At 41.8% G+C, this 27,171-nt stretch overlaps 1 protein-coding gene across 1 annotated transcript in view; it reads right to left on the bottom strand.

Moving 5' to 3' along the window:
* The window catches only part of CPQ (carboxypeptidase Q), a 154,814-nt gene that overhangs the window by 105,938 nt on the left and 21,705 nt on the right, over positions 1-27,171 (bottom strand). Inside the window, exon 3 of the mRNA XM_032181425.1 lies at positions 19,376-19,583. Coding sequence (XP_032037316.1) covers positions 19,376-19,583 — 208 coding nt within the window. The remainder of the gene's footprint in view (positions 1-19,375; positions 19,584-27,171) is intronic.

Genomic DNA, 27,171 nt, shown 5'->3' with positions numbered 1-27,171 from the left:
TCAAATGTGCAGACACTAAAAGCTGTTGATGAAAGGATGTGCTGCTGGTGTCAGGTCAGTTCTAACTACTTTTTTACTGTGGTAGCTGACCTCACGTGGTTCATTATTTTGTTCCTTGCCTGCGAACCCTTATCTCTGAGATAAGCTAAAATGCCTAAGGACAAATAAACTGAAGAACCAGTGCTTCGAGCTAAACTGGATGCTCTGATAGAAAACACACCTCGAGCTGAAGCCCCAGGTGAAGACAACTTTTTCTCCTAAAGGGAAAAGCAAGCACGGTGTTACAAGAACTCTAACATGACTCTAAAACAAAGAAACAAAAACCTTCGAATACAAAAGCTTACAAAGAGCTATTTCAGCCGTCACGTGCATATAGATACACACCTCCCAGTGCACAATTCTTCACACTAACCCTGTACAGAAACTTAGGGCTGGAAAATACAAAATCTAGGTTGTCTGAATAGCTTGGTTTACACCCTAACATTGAGCATACGTTCCACTGAGTTGTGAAATTCCAGTCACATACAGGACCATGGATTTTCTTCAGGTCCCATGCCATATCCACTACACCAAGCACATGTAAACTCAACATTTGTATTAGGTCAGCTATTTCATTATTCATCAAAGTCACAAAATGCTTTCTTAAATAGCCCTACGACTGCATTAATCCCTAGCTTACCCATAGCAAGATCACAGCCTTAACTGATGGTGATAGGACTGTGTCCTCCTCCTTTGGCTCCCCCTGACAAACAAAGCTTTACATTTTAAAGGAACAATGGAACACCCTGTAGCATAAAAGATGGGAAACCGTACACCTCCATCTCATGCTTAGCTATGGAGAGCAGCTAATCGTGACTGCCTCACTGCAGTATCTTTACTAAAAGCAGCATGGCAAAAGCTGAACTCCACTCCAGCATTTTCCAGCATCATGAAGCACGCAGCAGCAGAGGTCTTACAAAACAAAGCATGTCCTTGTGCACACTCAGACTGTGTACATTCTTCCAAAAGCCTCACCATTATCTGGACAGAGAGGCCAAAATGTCCTAAACTGTAACAGAATTAGTCAAAATGTCAAAAGTATTATTAATCTTCTGAGATGAATTAGGTTTTCAAAAATAAAATCAAGACTATTCCCCATTTACAGCCACTTGGCAAAATATGAAAGAAATAACCGAGTTTAATTTTGTGTTTCTGTCATCATTTGTCCCAAATATTCTCTTGCTTTGTTTGCTTTTTATATTGGCTTTGTAGGATTTCATTTGTTGGTTTACTGCAAGCTGAAATAATAGCAAGGCTGTTAAATTGAAAACAAAATATGAATACACAAAGGAAAATCGGAGAAACTAAGAAGAAAAATATAATTTTGTACAACTATGGAAGATAACATAGCTGTCTGCTACCAGGGATAAAACATTTGGAGTCTAGTTATACAAACTCTTCCAGATTACTTGCACCCACCTTTAATTGGTGTAGCATCTGCAGAAGTGTAGCAGAGTGTACAAGAGACTGCAGAGACCATTGGCCTTACCAAGAAAACCCCCCTTGAAAGAGACAACAGCGTCGCTCCGTTACCATATGGACTCCATTTAAACCAACATTTGGAAAACTGCATCTAATCAGTACTAGGCATTCATTAAAATTAAGCTTTACCAAATAAGCATAATAGCTTTGACATAATTATACGTGCGCTAGGCTGCAGGATGCAACTAACACGTATATGTTTGTGTTTCATTATAATATTCAGTACACATACACCATGGGAATTCTCCTAAAACCACAAAAGTTTTTAAAAAATAGCACGGATTAGATACGGTTTGTCAAACAAGAAGCAGAAAGCAACTGTTAATGGTAAAATGATCAAATGAAGCAAATCCAATGAATTCCATCCCGGGACTGCAAGACTGAAAGAGGAACAGCCTGCACGAGCCTTTCCAAACTTCAGTATAAAGTGGAAGCTTTTAGCAGCTGCTCCTCAACCGAAAAAGATGCTTTCTTAAAGGCATTAGGCTGACTCTCCAGCAGCTGACGGTACCTTGAGGGAACACAGAAGTCACACACCTGTTTGGCCTCCTTGTGCTCAACACGAGCGACCGACCTCCTTCCTCCTGTGTCCACATCCCTGCCTCATGGGACTGCAGCTGCCTGCCGCACGCTACCCCAGGTATGTGAGAGGAGGGCTCCTGGAAGGGACGCCAGTGACAATCCTAATCGCCAGCAGCTGCAAAACTTCTGGATTCACACAGTTTCTTTTTATTTTTTTCTTCTTCAACTCCTGGCTCCTCAGCCTTGAGCAGAATCCATATTTATATCTTCGGTGACCCCACAACAACTGGCGTCTAGTGAGCACACAGGACAGACTGAAAAATCTCACTGCTAACAGATGTATTTTATACCTACAGGAAGGATGTAAATAAATCCAAACACACATACAAAATATGTTTCTTTATTTGGGAAGCAGAGAATCTAAGAGGCTCCACGGGGCTAGCAATATATAAGCAAACTATAGTCAGCCAGATGTCTAGACGTCTTATCTGGCCTTCATACCTTCTCCACTTAATGACGTTCATTATTACTGGTAATGAACGCTCACAATAAAATTATTGTGCACAAACAGGTGTGAGGCAGCATCCCAGCTTTATGGGAAGGGCCAAGTACCGTTTTAGTGCATCCAAGACTCTGCTTCGTTGCAGTGCGGAACAGGGAAGGTGAAGGCTTCCCACACTCGGGAACGCACATTGAAGTGACACTGGAAACTTGAACTTCCTCTGGCACAGGCTGCAGAGTGTTAGGGGATGGTAAGGGGAGGCTCCTCACCCTTCCAAAACCATGGCCATGGTAAAGGGTGGCACACAGCCAACAGCTTCTAGTGACCTGAAGGGAGAGGAGGATACTGGGCCTACCCATGATAAAACTTCCTTTTAATCAGGTAATTGCAGAAGAAGATAGAGGAGAGTCAAGGGAGACTTTCAAAACCAAAGATAAGCTTTTCTTCCTCCCTTTCTTCTCTACACCTCACATCCTTTAAGGCAGTACACTCTTCAAGCAACGTCCTCCATAAGACAACTGAAAACCAAGCCTATCTCAAACAGAAATATATTTAGGAACTGCTTTTCTCTGCTCATAGGTTTGTGCTGCAACACAAACAAAGTCACATGGAGATGTGATTTTACAGATTGAAAAATAAGGCTTTAAGGGTCAGCAGGAATACAGGGGCAGTCTAGGAAAACCCCACAAGACAGGAACGTGAATGACAGAGGGGGAAAAAGCCCCTGAAGAGTGCAGAAGAAAGAACTGTATCTTAGCACCAAAGGCAAACATTTAGAGGGATAAAAGGGGAGAGCTTTTAACTGTAAAAAGTAGACAGTAGAAGAACTTTAGTATTATCTCCATAGATAGTACAGAAGTAAACCCCAGGAGTGAAATACAAGAGAGAAAATAGAGAAATCTAGTGATCTTTTTTGTTGTTTATGGGGTTTTCACTGAAAATCAGTGGCAACATTTCCATGAAATTCAATAGCAGGGGAAAAAAAAAAAAAAAAAAAAAAAAAAAAAACACAACAGGCTTTAAAATCTGACTGCTTGAAGGGATATGAAAAGAAAGAGCAAAGGACCTGACTGGATGTGCAGTCTCAAGCAGTGAGCAAACCGAAAGCCACCACAAGACACTCATTGAGCCCCTTTATTTTCTGAAGAAAACCGAAACTCTGAAACATCTTCACTACACAAATGCTCTTCTTACTCCCACAGATTTCATTTCTGTAGAATAGTGAACTCCTTTTTGATGTTCCATTTAGCAAGAAATAAAACCCAATACGTTCTGTGTTCGAGTGGAAAACAAAAATGAGGGCGAGAGAACAAAAAGTGTTTTTGTGAAAATAGTACAGAGGGGATACCACTTACTTTCTCCTTAAGGAAGAGGTTTGAGTAGTTCCACATGAAAGCAACTATCTTTATATTTGCCTATGCAGTTCATACATTATACAGTGACATTCGTGAAACACAAAATGAAATGTAAATGTTTGAGTGTTCAGGTTACTTTAACCAGTAGTGTACACTGATTTGACAAATAAAGGAGTTTTCAAAACTCAGGCTAAGTCTGCCTGTCACTGCATAGTTATAATCTGAATTTGTCAGTCTCAAGCTCGAAAATCCACTGTAAGCAGAAATGTCCCTTTCAGCAACAGAATATTTTTAAAGCTTATTACAACACTACAATAACTCCTCAAAATTAGTCCTAATACTGAGCAGCATGGCAAAATGTCATGCCAAGCATGAGCACTCTTTCCCCAGCTGTGTTTTTTGACTGTGGCAGATTCTCCCAAAAGCTTCATCATCTAAATCAGACGAAATACAAAATCCCCCAGTAGGTCCACATTACCCCCGAACAGCTTCTCTCCATGCAATTAGTGCTATTCCTGGTAAATGAAGAGCGTCAGGCTGAAAGAACTCTTTCCAGTGCAAAGCATAGAAGGGAGAATGATTGAATCAGTTCTGGGATCTTCCCATACTGCTGGTCCCTCTGGGATTGTGCAGGAGAAAACCCAGCACATGGCAGCTGCTACCAGGAAATAAATGCAGGGGTTTCCCAAGAAAATGGTTATGTCTTAAGAACTCAAGTCATTTTCTTTCCTCAAAAAGAAAAGAGAAGCAGCTGTCAAACAGCAACATTTCCCCTCTTGCTGTTTTGTTTTAAATATCAAGTTTATTGTGCTCTTCAATATATTCTACTTATTCATGCTATTTTGCTTATTATTTGAGGATTTGTTCTCTATTTAATCCTGGATATATGATGATTCCTTCATCATCTGCTAAAGGGGAGAGAAAAGATTATTCTCCACTCTGCTTTTCTATTTTATGGATCTCTTTATAACGTAATTAAGAGTGCCTATCAGGGTCTCTGCTGGAAGAGGGACTGCCTGAAACAACACAATTTTCTTTCCGTTTCATTAGCTCATCCAGGTTGCTAAAGGAAATTGTTTTGGATGAAAGGTAGCAGGCTGGAGGCTTTGGTCAGAAGGTCCAACAACAATCATGACTTTGACGGTCAATAAGTAAATTTAAATGCACACTTTTGGGCCCTAATAAAGAGACATGAGTGCACCAACAGTTGTGTCAGAAGAATGGTGGAGAAGGTCCACAAAAGTCCACAAAGGGCCACAAAGATGATACGAGGCCCAGAGCACCCACATATACATTAAAGCTCAGGCTATGAAAAGGCTGAAGCCCACCTTGTGTAGCGCTGCAGAACAATAACCCAACAACAAGTGGCAATTTTCTTCCTGGTGTTGAAATGTCAAATAGGAATAACTTTTAGCTCCTACAGAACATTACGCAGGAAAATTATGTTAGTGATTGCTCATGGCTACTGTTAACACTGAGACCACATACATTACTTTATAAATAGAAAATCTGTTAAAAACCATATGTATTCAGAGAGAAGGGTAGCATACAATTTTAGAGGCAGAACTGGTTTTTTACAACCTTGTACATAGACTTTGAATTCAGTTTCAGCTGTCAAGCAAAAAGTTGTTTCTGTAAAATACTCTGTACTATACTTACATGTAAGCACAGTGGAGTTAGTAAATAATTCACTGGAAATGGTATTTTTATCAAACCTAGCTTGTCTATAAGCAAACACTGAATGCTACAGAACAACTCTGAATATATGCAGTTCATAACTATTCATCACGTAGTTTAAAGCAGTTGTTCTCGAAGTGCAGCCCAAAGACAAGCTAAAGCTTGCAAAGCCTTTGTACCCGGCCCCACAAGTGGGTTTTTAATACTCATCTGCATGAACATAAAGGTTCACTGACTTGCAGGTGAATCTTATGATGATCCCATACACTGATTAATAACAGCATTAACAAAACTCCTGGTTTAACAGCACGGTGCTCGATCCATGCCTCAACCGCTGAGCTGTTTACCTGCAATGAGCAGCTGATGGCATGGTGACATGACCGTGCACATCACACAGTGCCACGTCTTGCTGCCTCAAAACCAGAGCTCTGAACCTACTGAGTGGCCTGGTAGCAAAGATCCTGATAAAACATTTTATTTCTTGGGAATTCCTGTTTTGACAACACTGAAACATTTTTGGGAGATGGACACATCTGGCAGCATCCTTCTGAAACCCCAATGGCCAGGCTGGGTTGCAAACCTTGCCAGCTCCCGAGCTCTGCTCCCTGCTAACTCCTGTCAAGTCTTTCTGAAAAACCTGGGTGGAGGTGGAAAACAGAATATCTGTGGTTAGAATTTCGCAGCCAAAAACAAACTTGCACTAAAACCCCCTTCAAGTCCCACAGATACTTTCGCTAATATCCCCCAGTTTCCAAAACACATCAAACTGATCTGAGGGCTTTGAAATACCATCACGTTTTCTTTACTCAACTAGATTTACTTAACAGCAACAGCATCCTCTTTCTATTATCTTCAGCTTAGACAGATATACAGCCAAGACCATCACTTGTTGAGCTGACACATTTCAAATTGTTCTTTTTTATTATTATTATTTTCTTTTATGAAGACCAATTTTATGTATGACCAATTACACTCGCTGTTTCAATTTAGACACCTTGTGGAGAAGGCCCTCAGAGGAACGAATGCCATTTTCCTTTCCTTTCTCTGGGAAGTTTGAAGGGTGAGCATTACCTCAATGTCTTTGATGCTTCATGATGGTGCTCTCCAGTTCCTTGTCACCTTTTCTGTCACCTTTTCTCTAACTCCTAAGTCTAACAGTAACTTCAAAATATCTGAGGAATAAAAGGTACTGCTCTAAATGGGAAAGGGTTAAAAGAACCCACCGCTGAGCGTTACTGAGAAGTACCATACGAAGATTTACCATGATAGAAGCCTAATTTTAGGTTCTGAAAAACATTTGTTTCTAAAATCATAAATTGCAGCTGCACTTATTATCCCAAGTAGCTCTGCTAAGTTTTCTCATGGGTACGCCCATTCACATCACATTTCTGGCAACACTCAAATATTAGAATTCTCTCAGACACTGCAGCATACAACTCCTGTTTTCCTCAATTTTCAGCATTATAAACTAAATAGAGCAAGAGAGAGAAAACACAAACAGTTTCGTGGAGTTACATACAGCCTTAGATGACCTCTCAGATGAACCCAGCACAGCAGCATACTGGATTCCAGGTGCTGGCTGCATTTGGGCAGCGCTGAATCCCTGCTCAAGGGAATCCCTGGTCCCCTCAAACTCTTTTTGGCTCTCCCAGCAGTAACTGCAGCCTTCTCAGAGCTTGAAACTGGGAGCCCTGGAAGTTGTTTCCTTCTTTAGAGACTGCTGGAGGAGATACTGAGAGAGAGAGAGAGAGAAAAGACCCTCGTCAAAGGACCACAGTCTACTCCGTGAAAAGGAGCAAGCAATACACAGGTTATAGAACAACTATTAAAGCTTTCCTTACATCCCTGTAAGCTCACTTTTTCCAAACCTCAGACTTCTGGCTCAATCACCTTCAAATCCCAGCACCCAATTTCTAATCTTCATGTTCTCCTTGATAATAAAGAGCTGTTACCTAGGAAAAGCCTTGTACTTTTATGAAATTCAGGCTCCTTCACACTGTTTCCAGAGGCTTCAAGTCTCTCATGGTGAGTTGTTACTGAATTGAACTCAATATCCAAATGATTTGAGCTACCAATTGCTTGTAAGTATTTACCTTTGAAAATAAGGTATTCAAAATAATGACCTGTATTCTCTGCTGTTTGCCTCCTGCCAGACTCTTCCAACACACCTCTGCTAAGACAACCCAGAATCTCAACCCAGCAGAGTTTACCAATCACACACTCCATATTTTATTACTTAATAAAGCCCCATGGTTATATAGTGCATTAATTAGCAGAAGTAGCCACCCGCTGTTACGGCATGATAGGATTGTCACTGGTTTTGGCGCAGGCAAATTCCAGCAGAATTTATTATTGACTACCTAATCACCATTTAGAAAAGTCAACTTTTAATGATGTCTTTCTTCAGCAAACAACATACAATGTTACACGACGTTGACGTTCCAAAAATATTACCTCTGCTCGAAAACAGGGAAACAGAGAAATAGCAGTGAGCTTCTCAGGATCCCCGGGGAATGCAAGGGCAGAATCCCTGGTAGAAATTAATTCATGTGATTATTCTCCCCCATCTGACAAATTTATTTTGTTGTCCTGTGCACAAACGTCTAGAATCAAATGGTGCAATGGTTTCAAGATTTCTTATTGAGGTGTATTTTGACTCCACAGCCACCAGCTTGCTAATGTGATGACATCCAAAGAGAAATAGTAAACTGAAAATTTTGTGAATTCTTTCTATTTCTTATTCTTAGACCAAATAATCTCTTTTGGGGATCACAGTAGACAAAAAAACAGGAATTGTAGTCCAAGCTCAATCCTTCTTAATAGTGAATAGAAACGTATTGAAGACAACACTGCTGTGTCACAGAATATTTGCAATATTCACGTTAGACAGCCAATGCAGAAATACTGCTGAGAGTGACTAGGAAAACAAGGTATTGGTGAAAGAGTTTAGCAGAAGTCCCAGACCCTATTCACCTACCTAGCCGATGACATATGGGAGTGATCTATAAATATCAAACCAAAGGTCAGGTTTAAAAAGGAAAGTTGGAAGAGAGCAAAGTTACAGCTTCAGGTTTGCACCGGCCTCCTAAATATAGAAACAGGATGAGAGAAAGTATAAGGAGCCTGAAGGAGAAGACAAGAGGCAAGTAATCAAAGCTGGCATCACTGGCAGAGCAGAGACAGGAGTTGGCACCGCTCATTTAATAAACCAGATGGAGAAGGATCTTCACCATTTAGCCGTACCCTGCAGGAAGATCAAAGAATTAGTATTTGATGCAACAAGATGGACACGATGAGGGAGGCTCAGGTGACTGATTGGATTTGAAGGCAAAAACAAAGCTGGAGAAAAAGATTAGAGTAATTGAAATGGTTACACTTAGGAGACACAAGACATTACTTCTATAGGGAAGAGCCCAGTATTACTGTTGGCTATCAGCAATGGGATATATTTAGAAAAGAACTCTAAACAATAACCATGGAATAATTGGCTCCAACTTCCTAGAAACACAAGTCAAAATTTCTGTGCCAGAAATATGTTTTCGCCATGCAAACAGGTCTAGCTGATCATACCCAAATGCCTGACACGCATCACACTACAGCTAGCACAGCGGGGTGAGACCATCCTATGTGAAGACAGCATTTAATGAAATAACACAGAAATATCCTACCATATGGGCAAGCCACAAGCACGGCTCTGAGAAGTGGAAGCAGCAGCAAAACCAGAGGCCCCCTGCCCCTGAAAAACAATGCAAGCATTCTTCCAGAAAGAAATCATAATCTGTTGGAGCAAACAATGCATGTTTGCTCACGTGTTGGAGCAAACAAGGCAAAACAAAATGAGGAATTAGCACTTCCAAATCCCCTGCATGCCTGGTGCGTGAAGCAGAGAGACTGTGGAAATGAAGAGTTGACTAGCGCATTAAGTGTATTCAACAACTGGGACCTCTGCCTGTTTGCTTGTTTGTTTTACAGGACATAAGCAAAAGGTTACACATCAAAATAAAAGATTTTGTTGCATGCATCAAACAGATTTTGAAAGACAAATCTAGCTGCAGTCCCCCACAAACCTGCATTCACTTTCGGACATCAGTAGTAAACCATGAAAAGAATACTTCAGATGTTCTAGAGCAGACACAACATGCTCCATAAATAAAACATTAATGCGTACCTAATGAAACTGTTCTGTAATTTGTAGATATTTTTTAATAATATCATTAGATCAAATAGATTTTGAAAAAGGACCTTGAGTAGTTTCAGAAGTAGAAGCAATGCTCAGTGGAAAGTACAAACTGGAAAACCAATTACAAGACATGAAAATAACAAAACTAGATATGCAGGCAAATCTATAAACTAGGCATCCATCCAAGCTGTTATAGACAAAAATCAAAAAGTGAATTGCAGTATAGCTCGAAATTAGTGGATGTAATCCCAGAACACATCAAGAAGCAGCGCAGCACAGCCCTTCCCATGACCTTCTTTATTTTTTTGTTGAAAAAGTGAGAGTATTGGGCTAGGGTTCCTCAAATACCAATTATGTACCATTCTGACACAACCACCCTGGTACTGTTTAATCTATTCCAGTCGTCCACAGCCATGTGCTCACAAGCTCTGGAGATAACCACTCCAGATAAAGTCCTCAGTGCTATACTTCCACTGAAAAATCACAGAGAATTATAGTGAAATGAAATGACAGCCCGCACGCTTCTCACATCTTATCAGCAGCTAAGTAATAAATATACCCCTTGTGAAAATAATTTGTTGGCACTGTATTACTCAGATCCCTTTGGGGAATCCTTACCTGCAGTTGTGACAGGTTTTCTTTTTATCCTCTATATTTACTGTCTCCACATATTGGTGAGAGATTTGTCAGTTTAATCAAGAAAATTGAATAATGCGGGAACATTAAAACAGGACCCACGACTGACAGAGCAAGATGTTATGATCGTGGTCGGTGGTTCTGAACTTGCTAACAGGGTTTTCATGCACACAGATACTCATACAGATGCAGAAGGAGCCAACAGAGCTGAAGGAAGCCAGAGCTGATTAGGGTTAAGGTAACAGGGAATCACAGAAAAGTGCAAGAAATCCCGGTGCCTAGCCCACAGCAAGCACAACTATTACTCCTTAAGGTTCACTACAAGAAACCCAGGACTTGGCAGTTTTGCAAGGTCGACATCTTTATATACGTGAACCAGTAATGCAAAGGCAAAGTAAAACTGTTCCTTTTTATCTTACTGACTGGAGAATATTTGGAAATCTATCAGTGGGTATTGAGAGTACCCAAACAGGCCCAGAGTTAACATTTGTTACTCATGACATGGGTGGCCATCTAGACATCAACAAAACCTATGAGTTAGGAGAGTGGCTGGGCCAGAAGAGAAGAAAAAAAAATAATCTTACATTAATAAAGGTAACAAATTTGATATTACATTGATATTGATATTGATATTGATATTGATATTGAAAAAATTGACATTAGGTTTGATAAAGGTTTGCTTTGGGAAGCGAGGAAATACGGATTTCAAAAGGACCATTATTCTCAAAGCATCTTTATGGATAACAAAGCCTATCAACACTGATTTTAGCAGTCTTTTACCTGTTTCTGCTGAAGTTACAGGACACTGCTTATATTACTGGACACTAGGTGGATTAAACTCTTCCCTGTTAGAAGTATATGTTCCTGAAGAGCAGTTGCCAAAACTTGGTGGAGGTAGAGAAAGCCCTCGTTAGTCTCACTGACATTTTACTGACTTTGTAAGAAAACAAATATGCCTACTGAGGAAAAAAAAAAAAAAACAAAACAAAAAAAAAAAACAAAGTTGCTCTGTTCCAAGAAAAACGAACTTGTGACTTACAAACCATCATCTACAGACTTCTCACCATTGTGAAGTTTCCTGAAATTTGATTCCTTAATCACTGCTCAAACAGCATGAAACCACCATACAATCCACAATACAATCACCTCCTAAAGCACAGGCTCCTAAAGCACAGGCTCCTTTTCTCCTAAGGACATCTAAGTTATCTGGCTGACAGCTAGGGTTTGCCCAAAAGAGAGCACAAAGCCTGCACTGCAGAATGCGGTCTGGCATGTTGGCCTTCAGGGAACATAGGAAGCAAAGTAAAAATTAATGAATTGTCAGTCAACGACACACAGAGATGTCCTGGAGGGAAAGCCCCTAAGTGAAGGGCAAGGAAATAAATCCCACAGCACACCACCAATTCAGCCCTCTGAGGGAAACAAGGCTACGTGCACAGTGCTAGGAACAGAACTAGAATCTTTCACAACTTCACCAGAGACTTACAAAACATGTTATGTTCTTACTCCCCCTTGCTACACCACAAACCAGGGTTTTATCCTCGTTTCTTCATCCCTCGGTAGAACAGAAGACAACATTGCTGTATCCTATTACCATAGGATATTGCCCTAGGACGGTCTCTAATTGCAACGTTTCCTATGATGAGCCTTTACTGCTATCCTAATCCATATGTGAGACGTGTTCCCAGAAAATCGGTGGCACTTCCTGATTTCTTTTTCATTCATGCTGCAGAACAACTCTTGCTGGGTGCAGCTGTGGCCAGCCTCCCGCTGCCTTTACGCCCTGTGCATTCCTCAAGCCCGTGCAAAGCAGACAGAGGATGCTGCCTTCTCACAAGGAGACTATTTTTAAAATAGTTCTGCAGTGTCAAAAGCAAGGAAGGAACAAAGCTACCTAAAAAACCACAGTAATAGTAACAAGAGGTACTCTGCCTCTGCAAGGTGGTCGTGAGCAAAGAAAGTTTCTTGAGTAAAATAAATGAAGGCTTCGTATCCACAAGTAATATATGCAAAGTCTTTACTTTCAGTCCTTCCAATTCTTGCTGGATTTTACATACACATCAGCATCAAGGAGACACACTTGGCTGCCACGCAGTGAATATCCTTAAGTTCCTTTTCCTGGCACACAGAAAGGCTCAGCTCTCACATCAGTGCACCTAACATGGCCCAGCTGCTAACACATGCTCAGTCTGAGTTGTTGCACCTAAAATAATAAACTTTAATTCTTTAATTGCAGATTTATTAAAAAAAAAAAAAGAAATTTATTATTTTTTTTTGTTTTAATTATATAATCAAATAAAAATTGGTTGTAGAATAAAGATTTGTGTTTTGGAAGACGTCAATATGATGAGCACTCAAAAGAGCAAAAAATGCAGGTAACCAATAAAATATTTTCCCTACTCCCAAAAGAACAAAACACAAGATTATTTCATTAACCAAAAAACAGGGAAGCAGGTTTACAGATGAATTAAAATATATCCCACTCCAACAGACCTGAGAGCCCAAAGCTAGCTTAATTAGAAGCAAAGTGAAATTGAGAGGTCTGAGCAGATCTGCAGAAAATTAATCAAATGTGCTAACAAGCCAAAAGGTGGAGTAACTGCAAATTCCTGAACTGACACAGCTTGAGGAGAGGGCACCAAATTTCAGGAGCACCCAAGGTACTGACAGCAAACACACATGAAGCCTGCATGCCTGGGCAGGGATGTTACATTTGGGTTTTATCCACCACACATCCTGCAGCATCTGCCTGGTCCCTGAACGTGGCCGGAGATGTCACCAAGGCCACACGGTTTCAGCAGCCCAGAAGATCATGTAGTCACCAGGACACTAGAAGTAGATCAGAAAATGGGGTGGATAAGTGCTGGGGGGACAAAGGGAAGTGAAACAAAAGCTTACAAGAACTGATTATACAAAAATCCTACTTCATTTTGTATATATAAAGCAACTTCATTATTTTCCTTTCAATGGGTGCCAGAGGCAATGAAAATTTTTAGTTAAACTCAAATGCCCCAAAAGCTAAATTTTTCAGTTGAACAGCCATCTGGATGACCAGTCACACTCTACAACAGATGGTGTTACTGAAGAAAAAGTGATGGCAAACCTAACTCCTATTTTGGGCCACCACAGACTTGCCTGTTTGCAGTGATTGCTTTGTTAAACACCAGAAATGAAAAAAAAAAGTTAGTAAATGGGCAGTAGTTAGCCAGAGTTCCTGAAATTATTTCATGATGCAGATTTGTCTTTAGAATTTACACAGAGGTTAAGATTTTTGGCTGAAAATCCAAATGGTGATCCAGGCCACTTAATGGGCAACAGGAGCAGCTTTCTAGGGCAAAGCGAGTTGTCTCATCTGCTTTGCCTCCAGGCGATGACACGTGGAAGAGAACAGGGGACTGCTCAGCTATAGTACCCCTGCACAGAGCTGGAGAGATGCTGAGGGACTCTCCTACAGCTCATGAGCAGGCTGGACTCGGGTCACGCCAACTCTCATATTACCAGAAAACTGCTACCATGTGGGTCTAGTGCTGCTCAGGAGGGCTTACGAGTTGAAATTCAATCCCAAATAGACACAGCAGCGCTCAGCCTTCGTGGTGAGGAAGAGAGCAGGACAGGTCACAGGAGGAAAGGTTCCTAAGATGACAGCAAAATTTAAGTGGACTTGCGTACATGGTGGAAGGAGGGGCAGGACAGAAGGAGAAGGAGCCCCCAGGGCTCACGGCACAACCAGAAGCGACAGCAGTTCAAAGAAAATACACCAGTTTTAAAGGCCAGATGCACCTCCTTGCTAAAACAAAAACAAACAAACAAACAAAAAAGCTAAGAGAAACTACTGTGCCATTCCAGAAGCCCTTATTTTCCTTAGACCTGGAGCTTCAATGAAAGGAGGAAGCTCTCCTTAGCAGGCAAGCTTCGCATCTGGACCCAAAGGCAGCAGACCAAGCGTTTGGAAGAGGTGACGTGGTAAGGAATCACTGTGCCAGCACGTGAGAGCCAAGAAATGACACACACACTCACTGACAGAGAGATTGAGAAGGGAAAGAATTGTTTACGAAGAATAAAAGAAAAAGCAGGAGAGGGAAAGAAAATACAAGGTGCATTTTTGAGGGTACAATGTATATACACAAATGGTGTATGTTGCAATATAGGGCAAAGGAAAATAAACCAAGTAGGGACAGAAAAATGGGAAAATAAGAGAAAGGAAAAGCAACAGTTTTCAAATTCACATCTACTCCACGAAATGATATTCCAGCCCTGGCAAGCTTGCACTTAGCTGTGTCATATGCATCCACGCAAGCTGTCCGTGCAACTTCTGCAATAAATCCTGAGCTGCACATGCCACTCACGCACTCAGCTTTCATCCAGCCACAGCTTTTGATTAGTCACTAGAGCAGATATTGTGTCCTGGCCACATGTAGCCTGAAGAAGGGAAGAGAAAGTGAAGGAAATGACTTTTTTTTTTTTTTTTTCCAGATGTAAGATGCTGAATTCAGCCCCCCAAGAAAACCTTTGAAAAGAACTTGACTGAGTTCTGTGTCCTTGTTAGCAGCCCCCACTCTAGGTCAAAGGACTACATGGCCTATTCTGGCCTTTTGCCCATTGGATTTCTTATTTATAAGAGAGACTGTTCTGCAGCTTTAAAAGAAATATATATAGGAATTGAGCCCTTGGCATTTATGTCTTAGAAGTTTGGGAACTTTCTGAGTTCTTGAAAAACACTCAATTTTGCTTCTTTCTAGTGCCTCTAGAAGGGTTATTATTACCAGACACAGTGTTATGACTTTATCTAATCTGTGGTTCTTGAGGAACAGAAAGATTTTGTTACAGTCTCAGTGTGATGGGAGTACATTCACCACAAGATAAATATTACTGGGCCATTTCAACAGCAGAAGGCAACCACTTGCCTATAAGATGTTCTAAACACTTAGAGCTAGGAAGCAAAAAAGCAGATTTAGGGCTCGTTTATTAGAATCACATTTTTCACCACACTTTGTAAATTGAGTATTTTTGCCATAAGAATGTCTGCTACAAACTGAGAAATCCATGCAGTCATTGTACACATCAGCAAATGTACGTACTACATGCATTAACTTGCAATACAAGGCCATTAATCACAGTACAGCCAAGTTCTAAAGCCAAAAAAAGTCAACATCCTGGTTTCTCCAAAAAGCCAAAAACCACAGATAATGTTGACTAATTACAATAACATGTGGTAATGAAGAAGGTTCATTAAAAGTAGTTCTGTCACTCTTTACTCCTAATATCCAGATTTCGGTGTTCTCACCACCAAATTGCCCCCACCTTGGAATTTCTTACTGGAAGAAGGCTGTCACAAACACACCATCTGCAGGGAGGGCAAGGCAAATTACCTGCCTATTATTATGACTTTCTCTTAAGTAGGAAAACTCATTCATAACATGGTATCTATAAAGCATCGAGAGAACTATTTGACTCTAAAACAACACGGGGACAATTCCAGGATCTCTCCTAAGGAAGCACAGCAGCTGGACAATGTGGTAATACAAACCGTGCAACTATCGTCCTCTCTGCACAGGCCAAGAGAGATGCTCTTGGCAATTTTATTTCTTATTCAATTACCATTTCAGTCCGAAATAAATGAATCTACTCCTGGAAACTCTGCAACAAACCCTTCAAGTCCTTCACTATCACCGATGAGTTGGCATGAGCCCTAACAGAAACACAGCAGGGAGTTTTCCTGAGTATACTGGAGTTCATTCCTCCTTGCCCTCCTTCAGTGATGGCTGAGACCCTTACCAGTTTCATAGCTTCCATACCTCTGCTACCATACCCTGAAGAAAAATAAGCTGCCCACATAACCTCTGCTCAAAGGCTTCTTTCAGGATGCAGTTTTTGCCCTTGACAACATGGCAGCTGCCTGCCATCTCTGGAAGAAGGAACAGCCAGCTCGCTGCCAGCAAGAGAACACTGATTTAATTCACACTGGAATTTTACCAATTCTGTCTTGTCAGTAAATTTTAATAACCTGCCCTAATAAGCCCAAGATGTTAATCTACTAGAATGTACCTGTTTTTAACCTGCCAATATTTTTTTGCATTGCAAGATCACCTAGAAGTCACACCGTAAAGTAGTTTTCATTGTTCCAGCCCACTTCATTTCTTGCAAATAGAGTAAGTGACAAGATCTGTCCAATACAGGTTGCAATCTTAAAAAAATTAAAAATAAAATCAATTTTTTAAAGATTGTGAAGTTTTGCCTTTCGCTGACCTGAGGGAAGAGGGACAAAGCAGTATCAAGAGGAGGACACTTTCTTCTAATATGTTTCCAGGACGCTTTGGAGAACTGCCATGTATCAGCTAGTCATAAATAGGTCTGCATGGAGCACACAGGCTCCCCAAAGTGAAGGCTCTGGTCAACAAAATAGCAGTAGGCAAACTGCAAGAATGCAAGAGTTTCTTTCACAACACTGAGAAGCCTTTTATCAGCTCTTTACCTCTCATCTCTCACCCTTCTAGCACGCTGTTCCCTCCAGCAATGCAGAATTTGCCATCAATCAACCCAAAAGGCAACAGCAACTTGAACAAGCAGAGCCTCTGACACTGATTGAGGAGAGGCAGAGTCTGCCAGCACAGCACATCAGCAGGACAGACAAGGAGACACGCAGTGAAGAGGAGAAAACACAGGAGGAGGCACGGGAGACAAGAGAACCCATCTTGCCTACAGCAATGCCTGTTTCCTGGTGGAAGCACAACAAACAGATCTGTGCATCACAGAGGGGCAGAAGTGACGCACCAGACCTGAATATTTCCCATCTTATAGGAAAAAGGAGATTAACCAGTTCCTCTCCCCACCCAGAAAACCCTGAGTGAAGGTAAATGGAGAAAAGACAGAAAGTAGGTTTCATGAAAAAAATGCTTCCTGGCAGCATCTAAATTCAAACTTGCTTTTGGGAACGACACCTCAGCTCCCAGCCTAGATTAAGGATTCGATCCTTCTAAACAAACTTGCATTTGGCATCTGTTTCTCCTCTCTTTTCATTCAATTCTGAAATAACCATAATGCCAGTACCCAGACCTTATAAACAGGCTTGACTACCTTCAGCCTCTACCTCTGCTCCTCAGCTCTGAATTTTCCATTACTTGTTGAAATACACTCCCGGAAATAGTCTGGCAAACAGAAGATACAAAGAGTAACTTCCAAATGGACACCTCTGCTGGGCAACAGCAATAAGGACTGGAAAGAACAGCGTTCAGATCATCTCCTGGTTTTCAGACAATCAACAGATTATAGGTTGCAATAGGCTTTGATACCAAATAAGACTATTTTCAAGAGATAACTTTTCCTTCATAGAACTGTTTTGAAATATATTCTAGTCTCGGTTCAATATTATTAAATTTATTAGAAAAGTGTTAGTATTAGAAAATATATCGTAAACTGCTACATTTGTGGAGCACCAAGAAATAGACTCATATAGTTTGGGTAATATCTGAATTCAAAATACTTTATTTCTGAGAAAGTCAGCTTCTTTAGGGGTATATGGAGCATATATTTTTAAGATGTTCCTTCAGGGGAACATGAAGCATATAAAAATGCTATAAAACTACTCTGGCAGCAGAGCTGCCCTCTGCACATGTCCAATTCAGTCAGCTGGCATTACTGCATTGCTCAAACTTTCTGAAGCATCACAAACGGTGAGGCTTGCACACTTCTGATACTGCTGACATGTGAGCACTTACGTTGTCTCAAATGGTGGAATCGAGCGTGTTTCCCAATGCCCATCCCAGCCACGTCCCAGTCCCAGCCTGAACCCAGACCCAAAGCCAGACCACCCCTTCCCAAGACTTCCATAGAAAGAAAACCGAGGAGCACAGATCAAAAAGAAACACGCCATTATCCAAACAGGACACGGTTCCAGTTTATGACATTCAGGGTCAGGGTCACTGCAGCCAAGGACTCCTCTTTGGGTAAAGACCTAAGGGGCAGCTGGGGGTGTGGGGACAGATGACCCGCACTGCTCTGATCACACGTATGCCAAACAGATCAATATCACAAAATACAGCAGCTCTTCCTTTCCCAAACTTCACGCATCTCTTCTATGCTGTCTTACCGAAGGGTTTTATTGCCACAGCCCTTCAGGGTAGGCAGTCAAGCTTTGTGCCTGACACCAGCGAAAGCCCCTGCCACTCCTGCCTGCAGTCGTGGAGGCTGGAGCTCAGCCTGCAGCTCACCTTCAGGAGGGATGGCAGGGAGATGGCTCTGGCTCATCCATGGTCCTCAGTCCAGCTCTATGATCTGAGTCCCTGGGATTTCTCCTCTCAGCCAGCAGGACAGCATAGGCAAAGCTCACCACAGAATTAAGCTCATGAAGAAATGCATCGCAGCTTAAAAATGCTGTGTTAAAAAATTGTGTAGCTGATGCCTGGACTCTTCTCCATTTTCTCTCTATGCCTCAGTTCATGATTTTCAGCAAAGGTGAGCATTGTAAATACAAGCTTTCAGAGTCAGAAAATAATCACCAGATAAAATAAATAACTCTGTTACCAATCAGAGAACTAAAAACTGTTTCAGTAATGTCAGCCTACTGCTTCATCTACTGCAAGTCAGCCTAGTGCTGGGAAAATACCAATACAGTAAAAACCGCGCACCTCCATTCCAGCCAAATATATATATATAGAGATATCACTCACAGTCTGATAGATCTTATCACCACAGACATTTGATTGTGGTTATCTCAGAATATTTATGGTAGCCTCGAGAATGCAGGAAGTTCTTTAAAAAAAAAAATCACACAATTTGGATCAGTAACAAAAAAATGAAAACATTTTGAAAGAATGACAAAGCACAGGGGAAAAGAACCACTGTGCAGCCAACAGTTTCAAAACCAAACACCCACTCATAACTGGCAACGTTTAAGTTGTAAAGCACAAAAATGCCTGCCCACAAATGACACGTGAACCAAAGGCTGAAACGTGAGCCACAGGGAGGAAAGAGGAAAATGCTTACCTATCGATAGAAAAAGAAGCAATGGATCGAATGAGGGATGCCACTGCTCCGACTTTCGCAGCTTCCACAGCTCCCTGCGATCTGTACCGCACAGTTTCACCGTAAGTGACGAAAGGCTGGTTGTAGACCACAATCTTCCCCTTGGCCTCTTGAGCTCTTCTGTGCAGTTCATCAAAAGAGGCTACCACCATGACTTCCGCTGTAATTCCTGAAAGAAAGTATCACAGTGGTTTTAAGCCGCTTTCCTATAACTCTCCTAAAAAACACGGGGTGTGTAGAATACAGGAAATCTGAACCAAAATCTTAGTGGAAAAGGAAGACAAGATAAAAAGCTTCATTGGGGATTGGTACTAAATAGTAACAGCACCCTGAACCAAGCACACGTGCTCTAAGTGCTATCTATCAGGTTGGTGTCAAAACATATCTTGAAGGGCAAGAGGGATACACGGGGGGAATTCTGCTCTCTAAATGCGCTTCAATGCCTCACAGCAATCATTTATAGTACAAAAACATTTGCAAAAGCTGCCTATGGGATTAATAAAAAAGATAGCAATCTTTTCATGGAATTGTTTTGATATGTTGCTAAACAACTTAGCTTAACATCAGACAAATGAAAGCACATAGTTTTAGGCTGAAACACTTCGAAAATGATTAAGTCCATAAATGAAATGAAATTAAGGCTCTACAGTTTCAAAAAAAATGTTTCAGTATGCTTATATGTATCAAAAAAATCTTTGTATTTCATTCAGCAGAATATCACGATTCTACTGCAACCCCTTTGGGGAATTTTCTCAGGAGCTTATCTTTCCCAGCTACGGTACAGGAACACAGCAGGTACATATGGAAAACTCTTCACACGTGGTTAGATCCCACCCAGCTGGTTGTTTGTAATAGCTGGAATAGTTTTAAATTGCTACGTTATCCTGCTTGGAAAAAAAACACACAACAAAGGAATTTACACATAACTAGCTTTTCCTCAAGCCAGAGAATGCTCCTAACTTTTCAGAATGTGAATTAAAGAGCTACATTTCACACCATTCAAGAAGTAATTCATTAAAATTACCACTATGCTTAAAATCCAATTTTATTGATCGATTACAGAGATAAGTCGAAACTCCTGAACATTGTGGGCTAGGACTTCTCTTCTAAATATAGAACTAGGAGTGGATGCCTGAAATTTTAGTGTTGTACATCTCACCTAGAAGTCACAAAATACGTCAGTGAAAACTTAAACTAATAACAAAGGTCGAGTGAGGATTTGTTGAAGAAGTCAAACTATCAGGTTTTCAAAAGAAAATGTTCCTCCTTGAAATTCCTCTTTTTTTTCTTTTTTTTTTTTGGTGTAAGATTTGCAGAATTTTTTAGGCTTGCATTTAGCGCTGCGATACATGAAAAGAACTGTCAGAAAAAAATGGGAAGATCACCTCTCCTGGCATCTGGGTATCCGGCTCGTGGCTTCTTTAAGATTAAACTATAGTGTATTTCAAAACCTTAAAGAAACTGTTTCACACAAGAAGTCTGGTTCCTTACCAGTGCACCACTAAGAGGGCATGAGACATCTACTGCGACAAGAAAGGCCACTGGATTTTAGCTACAGAGCTAAGCTAGTGTGAGAGGTGGAAAAATTTTAAGTGAGTAACTATTCAGATTCTTAGCTTTATAAAACGAGGTGCAGAAAGCCAAATGAAGACTCACCTTCAAACCTCAGTTCAAACCTCAGGCTCCAGCTGACTAATGAACTAGGGGTTCAACCACCTACCTAAGCAGCATCCCAGTGACAGAATCATTCTGCGTATGGAGCTGAGCCACTGGAAATAAAGCCAGGTAGCTGCAAAATTTCATTTTCTGAAAGAAAAGCCAAGGTCTCAGTAGGCTGATGCTGCAATCCGTGTTTCACAGCAGCTCTCATAGCAGATGAGTTGCTCACCCCAATGCTCCCGTTGGGTTGTGCAGCACACGCTGGAGGGGCAGACGTCACGTTCCTGACTGTTCGTCAAGGGAAGCAAGGAGTGCAACTGTTCTTGGCAGTGCTTTACTGCATTCATGCACAAACACCCACTCTGGATGGTTTTTAAAGAATGCCACAGACAGCTAGTAACTATCTATAATCCCTATGAAGTGTCACGGACCGGTTCATTTATGGCCCTCTCTAGAAGGCAGGCATTAGGAATTCATGCAGGGAGCCTTATGGGAGCTAAAGCTAAGGAAGAGAGTGCAGAGCTGCAAACTCCAGCCCAGGATCTCTCTACTTCTTAGTGTTCCCAAAGCAGCTAAATAAAGCTGTCCTTTGACAAAGCAGAACAAAGGTTCTCCCTGCAAGTTTAACTTAAATGGCAGCATGCTATACATAAAGCATCAATTACGGTGCTTTCCATAACAAAACAGAAGTTCACTCTTGTGTAACTCCTGACTAATTCAATCTCTCATTTGCATTTTGGTCCCATTTTATACCATTTCAGCCTCATCTATTAGAGTGACAAGAACAATGTTTGTTTTAAATAAATACGTGAACACACACAAACCACCCTAAGACCCCCAGTGCAAAGGCTGAAATGACGGAAAAAGCCTAACAGTTTTTCCCAAAGGACAGACAATTATTGCTTTTAAAAGAGAAACGCCTCACCTTACTGAGCCTTTAACCAAACTAACCAAACTCTTCTAGCATCTCCCACCAATTCAGTGCCTCGTGGCTCTGCTTCCCAAGTCCAATGCTGTTCTTTCTTACTCTTATCAGTACCTGACCAAGCACGCTTGGCTGCGTGCTATTGAACAGAAGTGTTCAGAAAATCCATGTAAGGAGGGAGCTGAACTGCCTGTTTACTTAGGCAAGATACAGAGATTATAACTTGCACTGTCCAGGAGATTGATAACGTTTGGTGAATTAGCTAAGCAAAGGGCCTGAAGCCTAGAGGACAGAATTATGAGCATGGCTTGGCTGACTGTATGAAGCTGAAGACTGTTTAGTTGTTCTTGCCACATCAAATACTACACATGTTGTTGGGTTGGGCCAGGCAGATGAAGAATCCAGGCAGTACTGTGGCTTTCCTCTCGTTTCTTGTATTAAACAGTGCATTGCACCACGCTGTTTCTGAGAATTAAGGTACAGAAAAAGTGTTAATGGTGAAAACAAGCAGGCAACCAAGCAGAATTGCAACCCTGGCCTTCAGTAGGGCCAACTTTTCAAGCATTTGCTAGGGGAAATCCCATGGGACAAGGTACTTGAAGGAAAAGGGGGCCAAGATAGCTGGTTGGCGTTCAAGGACTGCTTCTTCTGAGCTCAAACAGAGCATCCCAACAGGTATGAAGTCAGGGAAGAGAGCCAGGAGACCTGCATGGTTAAACAGGGAACTGCTGGGCAAACTCAAGTGGAAGAGAAGAGTCTACAGATCATGGAAGAAGGGGCTGGCCGCTTGGGAGGAATACAAGGCTGTTGTCAGAGGGTGTAGGGAGGCAACTAGGAAAGCTAAGGCCTCCCTAGAATTAAACCTTGCAAGAGGGGTCAGGGACAACAGTAATCAAACTACAGACTGGTAGTCTCCATCCCTGGTGAGGTGATGGAACAACTTCTCCTTGGCATTGTCTCTAGACATATCAAGGATAAGAGGGTCATAAGGGGCAGTTAACATGGCTTCACCAAGGGGAAGTCTTGCTTGACCAACCTGATAGCCTTTTATGAGGATATAAGCGGGTGGATAGATGATGGAAAGGCAGTGGACGTGGTGTATCTTGATTTCGGTGAAGCCTTTGACACCGTCTCTCACAGCATCCTCGCAGCTAAACTGAGAAAGTGTGGTCTGGATGTCATGAAGACCTAGACTTTGGTCTATTTTCTAAAGAAAACAAAAGTAAAACTACTCTGCAGCAGTCCATTGTAGTTATGCTCATCATATTAAATGTCTAGGAGAAGGTTTTCTTGGACTCCTGAGAAAAGCAAAGGTTTATGCAGGTTATCACTAAGCAAGGGGGCCTCAGCCAAAAGCTTTCCAGTGGAATGGCTTCCAACGGAGAATGAACTTGCATGTGCAATTCTGTAATAGTAAGCTATGAATGAGAGCCAGTACCTGTCACGTTTTTATGTATTCTTAAAGGCATGTTGCTTGTCAGCTTTCTCCAGGAATTAGTTCAGCTTTCTCAAGAAGTCTCACACAACTCAAGAAGATTTTCAGAAAAACTAACCCAAATTCTGTGTTCACAATGAACTCATCAACCTAAGGGTTGGTGTCAAGGTGAAGCAAATGAAAGATTCACGTCATTGCATTCTCTCCTCCCTCAAAAACAAATCTGAAGAGGAGGGCTTTTATCAGCAAGAAAGATTTTGTAAAATCTGAATATACTTTTGGAAAATGTGACCTCACCTACTCTGTGGAACAGCAAAGAGAATTACTTCATGAAACTAAAATTACATAGGAGAGTTATCCAAAAGGATATGAGGCTATGCAGCTCTGATGCACGGCACAGAGACTAAATATACTACTCAGTTCTTGAAGAAGAACCCGGAGAAAAATAAACACTACATAAGAATTACATTTTCGACAAATATGAGTTACAATTTCCAGCAAGTACTGGATCTCATTACAGCAGTTTGGTTCCAATAACGTGTAGCTTACTGTGCAGCAGTAAATCCCAGCAGCCAGGGGGCTGGATCCGACCCCCAGCACCACGCCGTGGAAGCCAGCCGAGCAGGGCAGTATATGCAGGGAGGGCTGTACAGTAGGAGCAGCCCTAAATGGGACACAGCCTTGCCACACAACCTGTGGAGAGTCTGGATCCTGTTCCTGGATGCCTCACCCCCTGGTGCATGATTTTCTGAATGCACAGAAAACCCATGGGAGGGAAGGTGGCAGCACCCCGCTGTGCATGCGCTTCCCCTTGCACTCGGAAAATCACACACCATTAGTGTAAGGCAGCCTGGGCGTCCCAGCTTGCAGATAATCACCCTAAATTCAGCCACATTACAAAGAGTCAAGACCTGAAAATCCAATTTTCTGCTGCTGCTGGTCTATACAGTTCATTTGAATATTCATTAAAGCAGGGACTGGAAGCCACGTCCTTCCCAGACAGCACGCTCACCTCAAAACCACAGAGTACTCCCACTCTCTAAATCTTTAAAATGCCACTGGAATAGCTTTCAGCCCAGATGCCAGGCCACCGAACACCACAGCGTCTAAGGTCCTTAATGGACATGATCTTTCACATTCCAAGAAAAATAGCAGTGTAATTATCATTCTGCAAATAGCATTGCTCTAAGCAATAATAATAATAAAAAAAACAATCCAGGCATCCAATATTTAGGCTCACAGCCTCAAAATGAAATCTCAATCCTACACACAGAAAAACAGGGAGCCACTGAACGCAGAAGGAGAGCTTTGCCTTGCCCTGTTCACTCCTCTTTATGACTCTTTCCACCCTGTGCTTGTAGGCACTGAAGCCCTCATCAAAGTGGGTACCGTGCTACATGTAGGTTCACGGGTGGACTTGATAATCCTAGAGGTCTTTTCCAACCTAAATAGGTCTATGATTCCACCCTTCCTCCAGAAGAATGTCCTCTCCCAGTAGGTCAGTGGTCACCTAAGATGTTGGCATCTCAAGGTTAATTCTTCTGTTACACATTAAAATCAACTCTTTTTTTGGCCTTTTGTTCATCCAGCTGGATTCCCTAATCCACATCACCACTGAGAAACAAAAAAGGAGGGTCATCACGAGGGAAAAATACATCAGACAGGACTGGGGCCAGACCACTTCTTTCAGCAGCATCCCTGGCTTAAAAAGACTGTGAGCCTACGGCAACACCACACTCCTTCAACAGCTCCGTGACACATCACCATCCCTATTTCATAAGTAACAGGAGGGAATTATATTCTTATTATGTAAGTGGCAAAACTTCCACCACCTTCTGCAAGAGCAAGACTGGACCAAATGTTGTTGATAGTTAAACAAAAAAATCCCACGACTCTAACAAACAAACTGGGAGAAAGTCTGCCAATACATCATTTTTATATTCGGGTTACTTCAGTTTTGCTGCAACAAACAGTACATAGAAACCAGAGGATGTTCCTTCTAGGGGAGGCGTTTAGGGCAGGCTGCATTCTGGGGTTTATTCTCCTTGTCAGTATTTCTTTAAACTGAAATGTCAGAGGCAGACATCCATCAGGAAAAATAAAGTGCATTTTAGAACACATGCAGAAAATATGAATTCTTTGATACTTTATGGTCAAACATCTGCTGAACTACTAGTTTTCCTCAATTATGGGATACTCAAAGCAACAATTATATCTGTTTTCCTCAGAATTTGGGGGATATAATCAGAACTACCAGAAATCAACACAGCCTCTCTATATATATCTGTATGTTTTGCCAGTGTTGAAACACTGGAAATGACAGAAGGACTTTGACTAAATATGGTAAACCTCTAGTTTCTCAGCCCCCTAAACTGAGTGCTTTCTAACATTTAATCCTGTTTGTTACCTAGGAATCCGTTTCTTCGAGGCGGTGACCATTTTCAGTCTCAGATGATTTCTGCAAATCCAGGTCACTCTGCATTTCACGTTTCTCTTCTCCCTGTCGCTACGACAGCCATGAAAGTTTCTCCCTCCTTGTAATGAGATCAAACTAAGAGAGAGCTTTCTCTCTGACCCAACACCTTCAAATCTTGGGATGCACTACAGAGAACATGGTTTTTCCTCTTAAATAAAAATTCTGATATTTTCTGCCCTGCCCTTTTTGCTCTGTAAATCAGACCGAATCTGAAAACTTGTCATCCTGGCATGTCGCCCAGTGCTGAAGAAGAAAATATGGCAATGTGGATTTTATCCACATGATCACAAGGTACCAAAAAGCCTCCTGTACATCATCAGAACCACTCCAACCTTGAGCTAGCCAACCAGATGTGTGCCAAACTCCTATCTGGACCAAAGTGGTCAAATCCAGGCAAATCCAAGAAAGTGGCAAAGCTCTGTCCATGTCCCATAAGGTTTTCAACCTCACAGGGATGGGTTAGATAAAAAAACCTGCAGGAATCGAGACACTCCGTGTATCCCAGAGTCAACCCTGGCTCAGGCTCCAAGGCTAAAATACTGCTACTATTAAGGGCATCCTGTTTCTGCCCCAAAGTATCAAGGATTTTTTTTTCCACATGCTCACAGCGTACGCCGAAATGGAAAGTGAGCAGACAGCGTGTGCTCTGGCCATTGGGTCACTGTGAGGAAAGATGGGCTTGAGTTTCCATAGAAGAGAAAATAAAATAAACCCTGAATTTCCAGCATCCAAAGCCAGGTTTCTAACCACTGTTACGCTACTGCCATTTTAATAAAGAGCCCTTCAGACTGCTAGCAGTAGGAGCAGAGCTCTGCGGGCACAGTGGGGCCGCGGAGTCCAGCATGAAGCACTCATCACAACTGGGGAGAAGCAGCTTTTAAAACATCTGCCAATGTTTCCCATTATCTTAGCTCATCAGCTTTCAAGACTGGTGGCACGTAATGGGAAGGGAGGAATTTAGGGCATGGCTGAGAGGTTGAGAAAGCAAGAAATGGTCTCCTCTGCCTGCCACTGGGTCCCTCGCCTTGTTTTAACCCCATCCTCGGATCCTGAAGGACACAAAGTCCGGCCAGTGCTGTCCTCTGGGTGCCAGCAGGGATCAGTAGTGTCACGGAAGGGATCTGCCAAGGCTCCACAGGCAGTGCTTTGTAAACTGAGGGGTCTGAAACACATCTCAGTTGGAGTAATGCGGTTAGAAAAGCACGACCACCACCGAGCTAATAACAAACACCTCTAGGATTACCTGTAGAGTCCGCTCTGGG

This window comes from Aythya fuligula, chromosome 2 (assembly GCF_009819795.1).
Source record: "Aythya fuligula isolate bAytFul2 chromosome 2, bAytFul2.pri, whole genome shotgun sequence".
NCBI lineage: Eukaryota > Metazoa > Chordata > Aves > Anseriformes > Anatidae > Aythya > Aythya fuligula.
The sequence above is the reverse complement of the archived record's forward strand: the minus strand, read 5'-3'. Positions and strand labels throughout refer to the sequence as shown.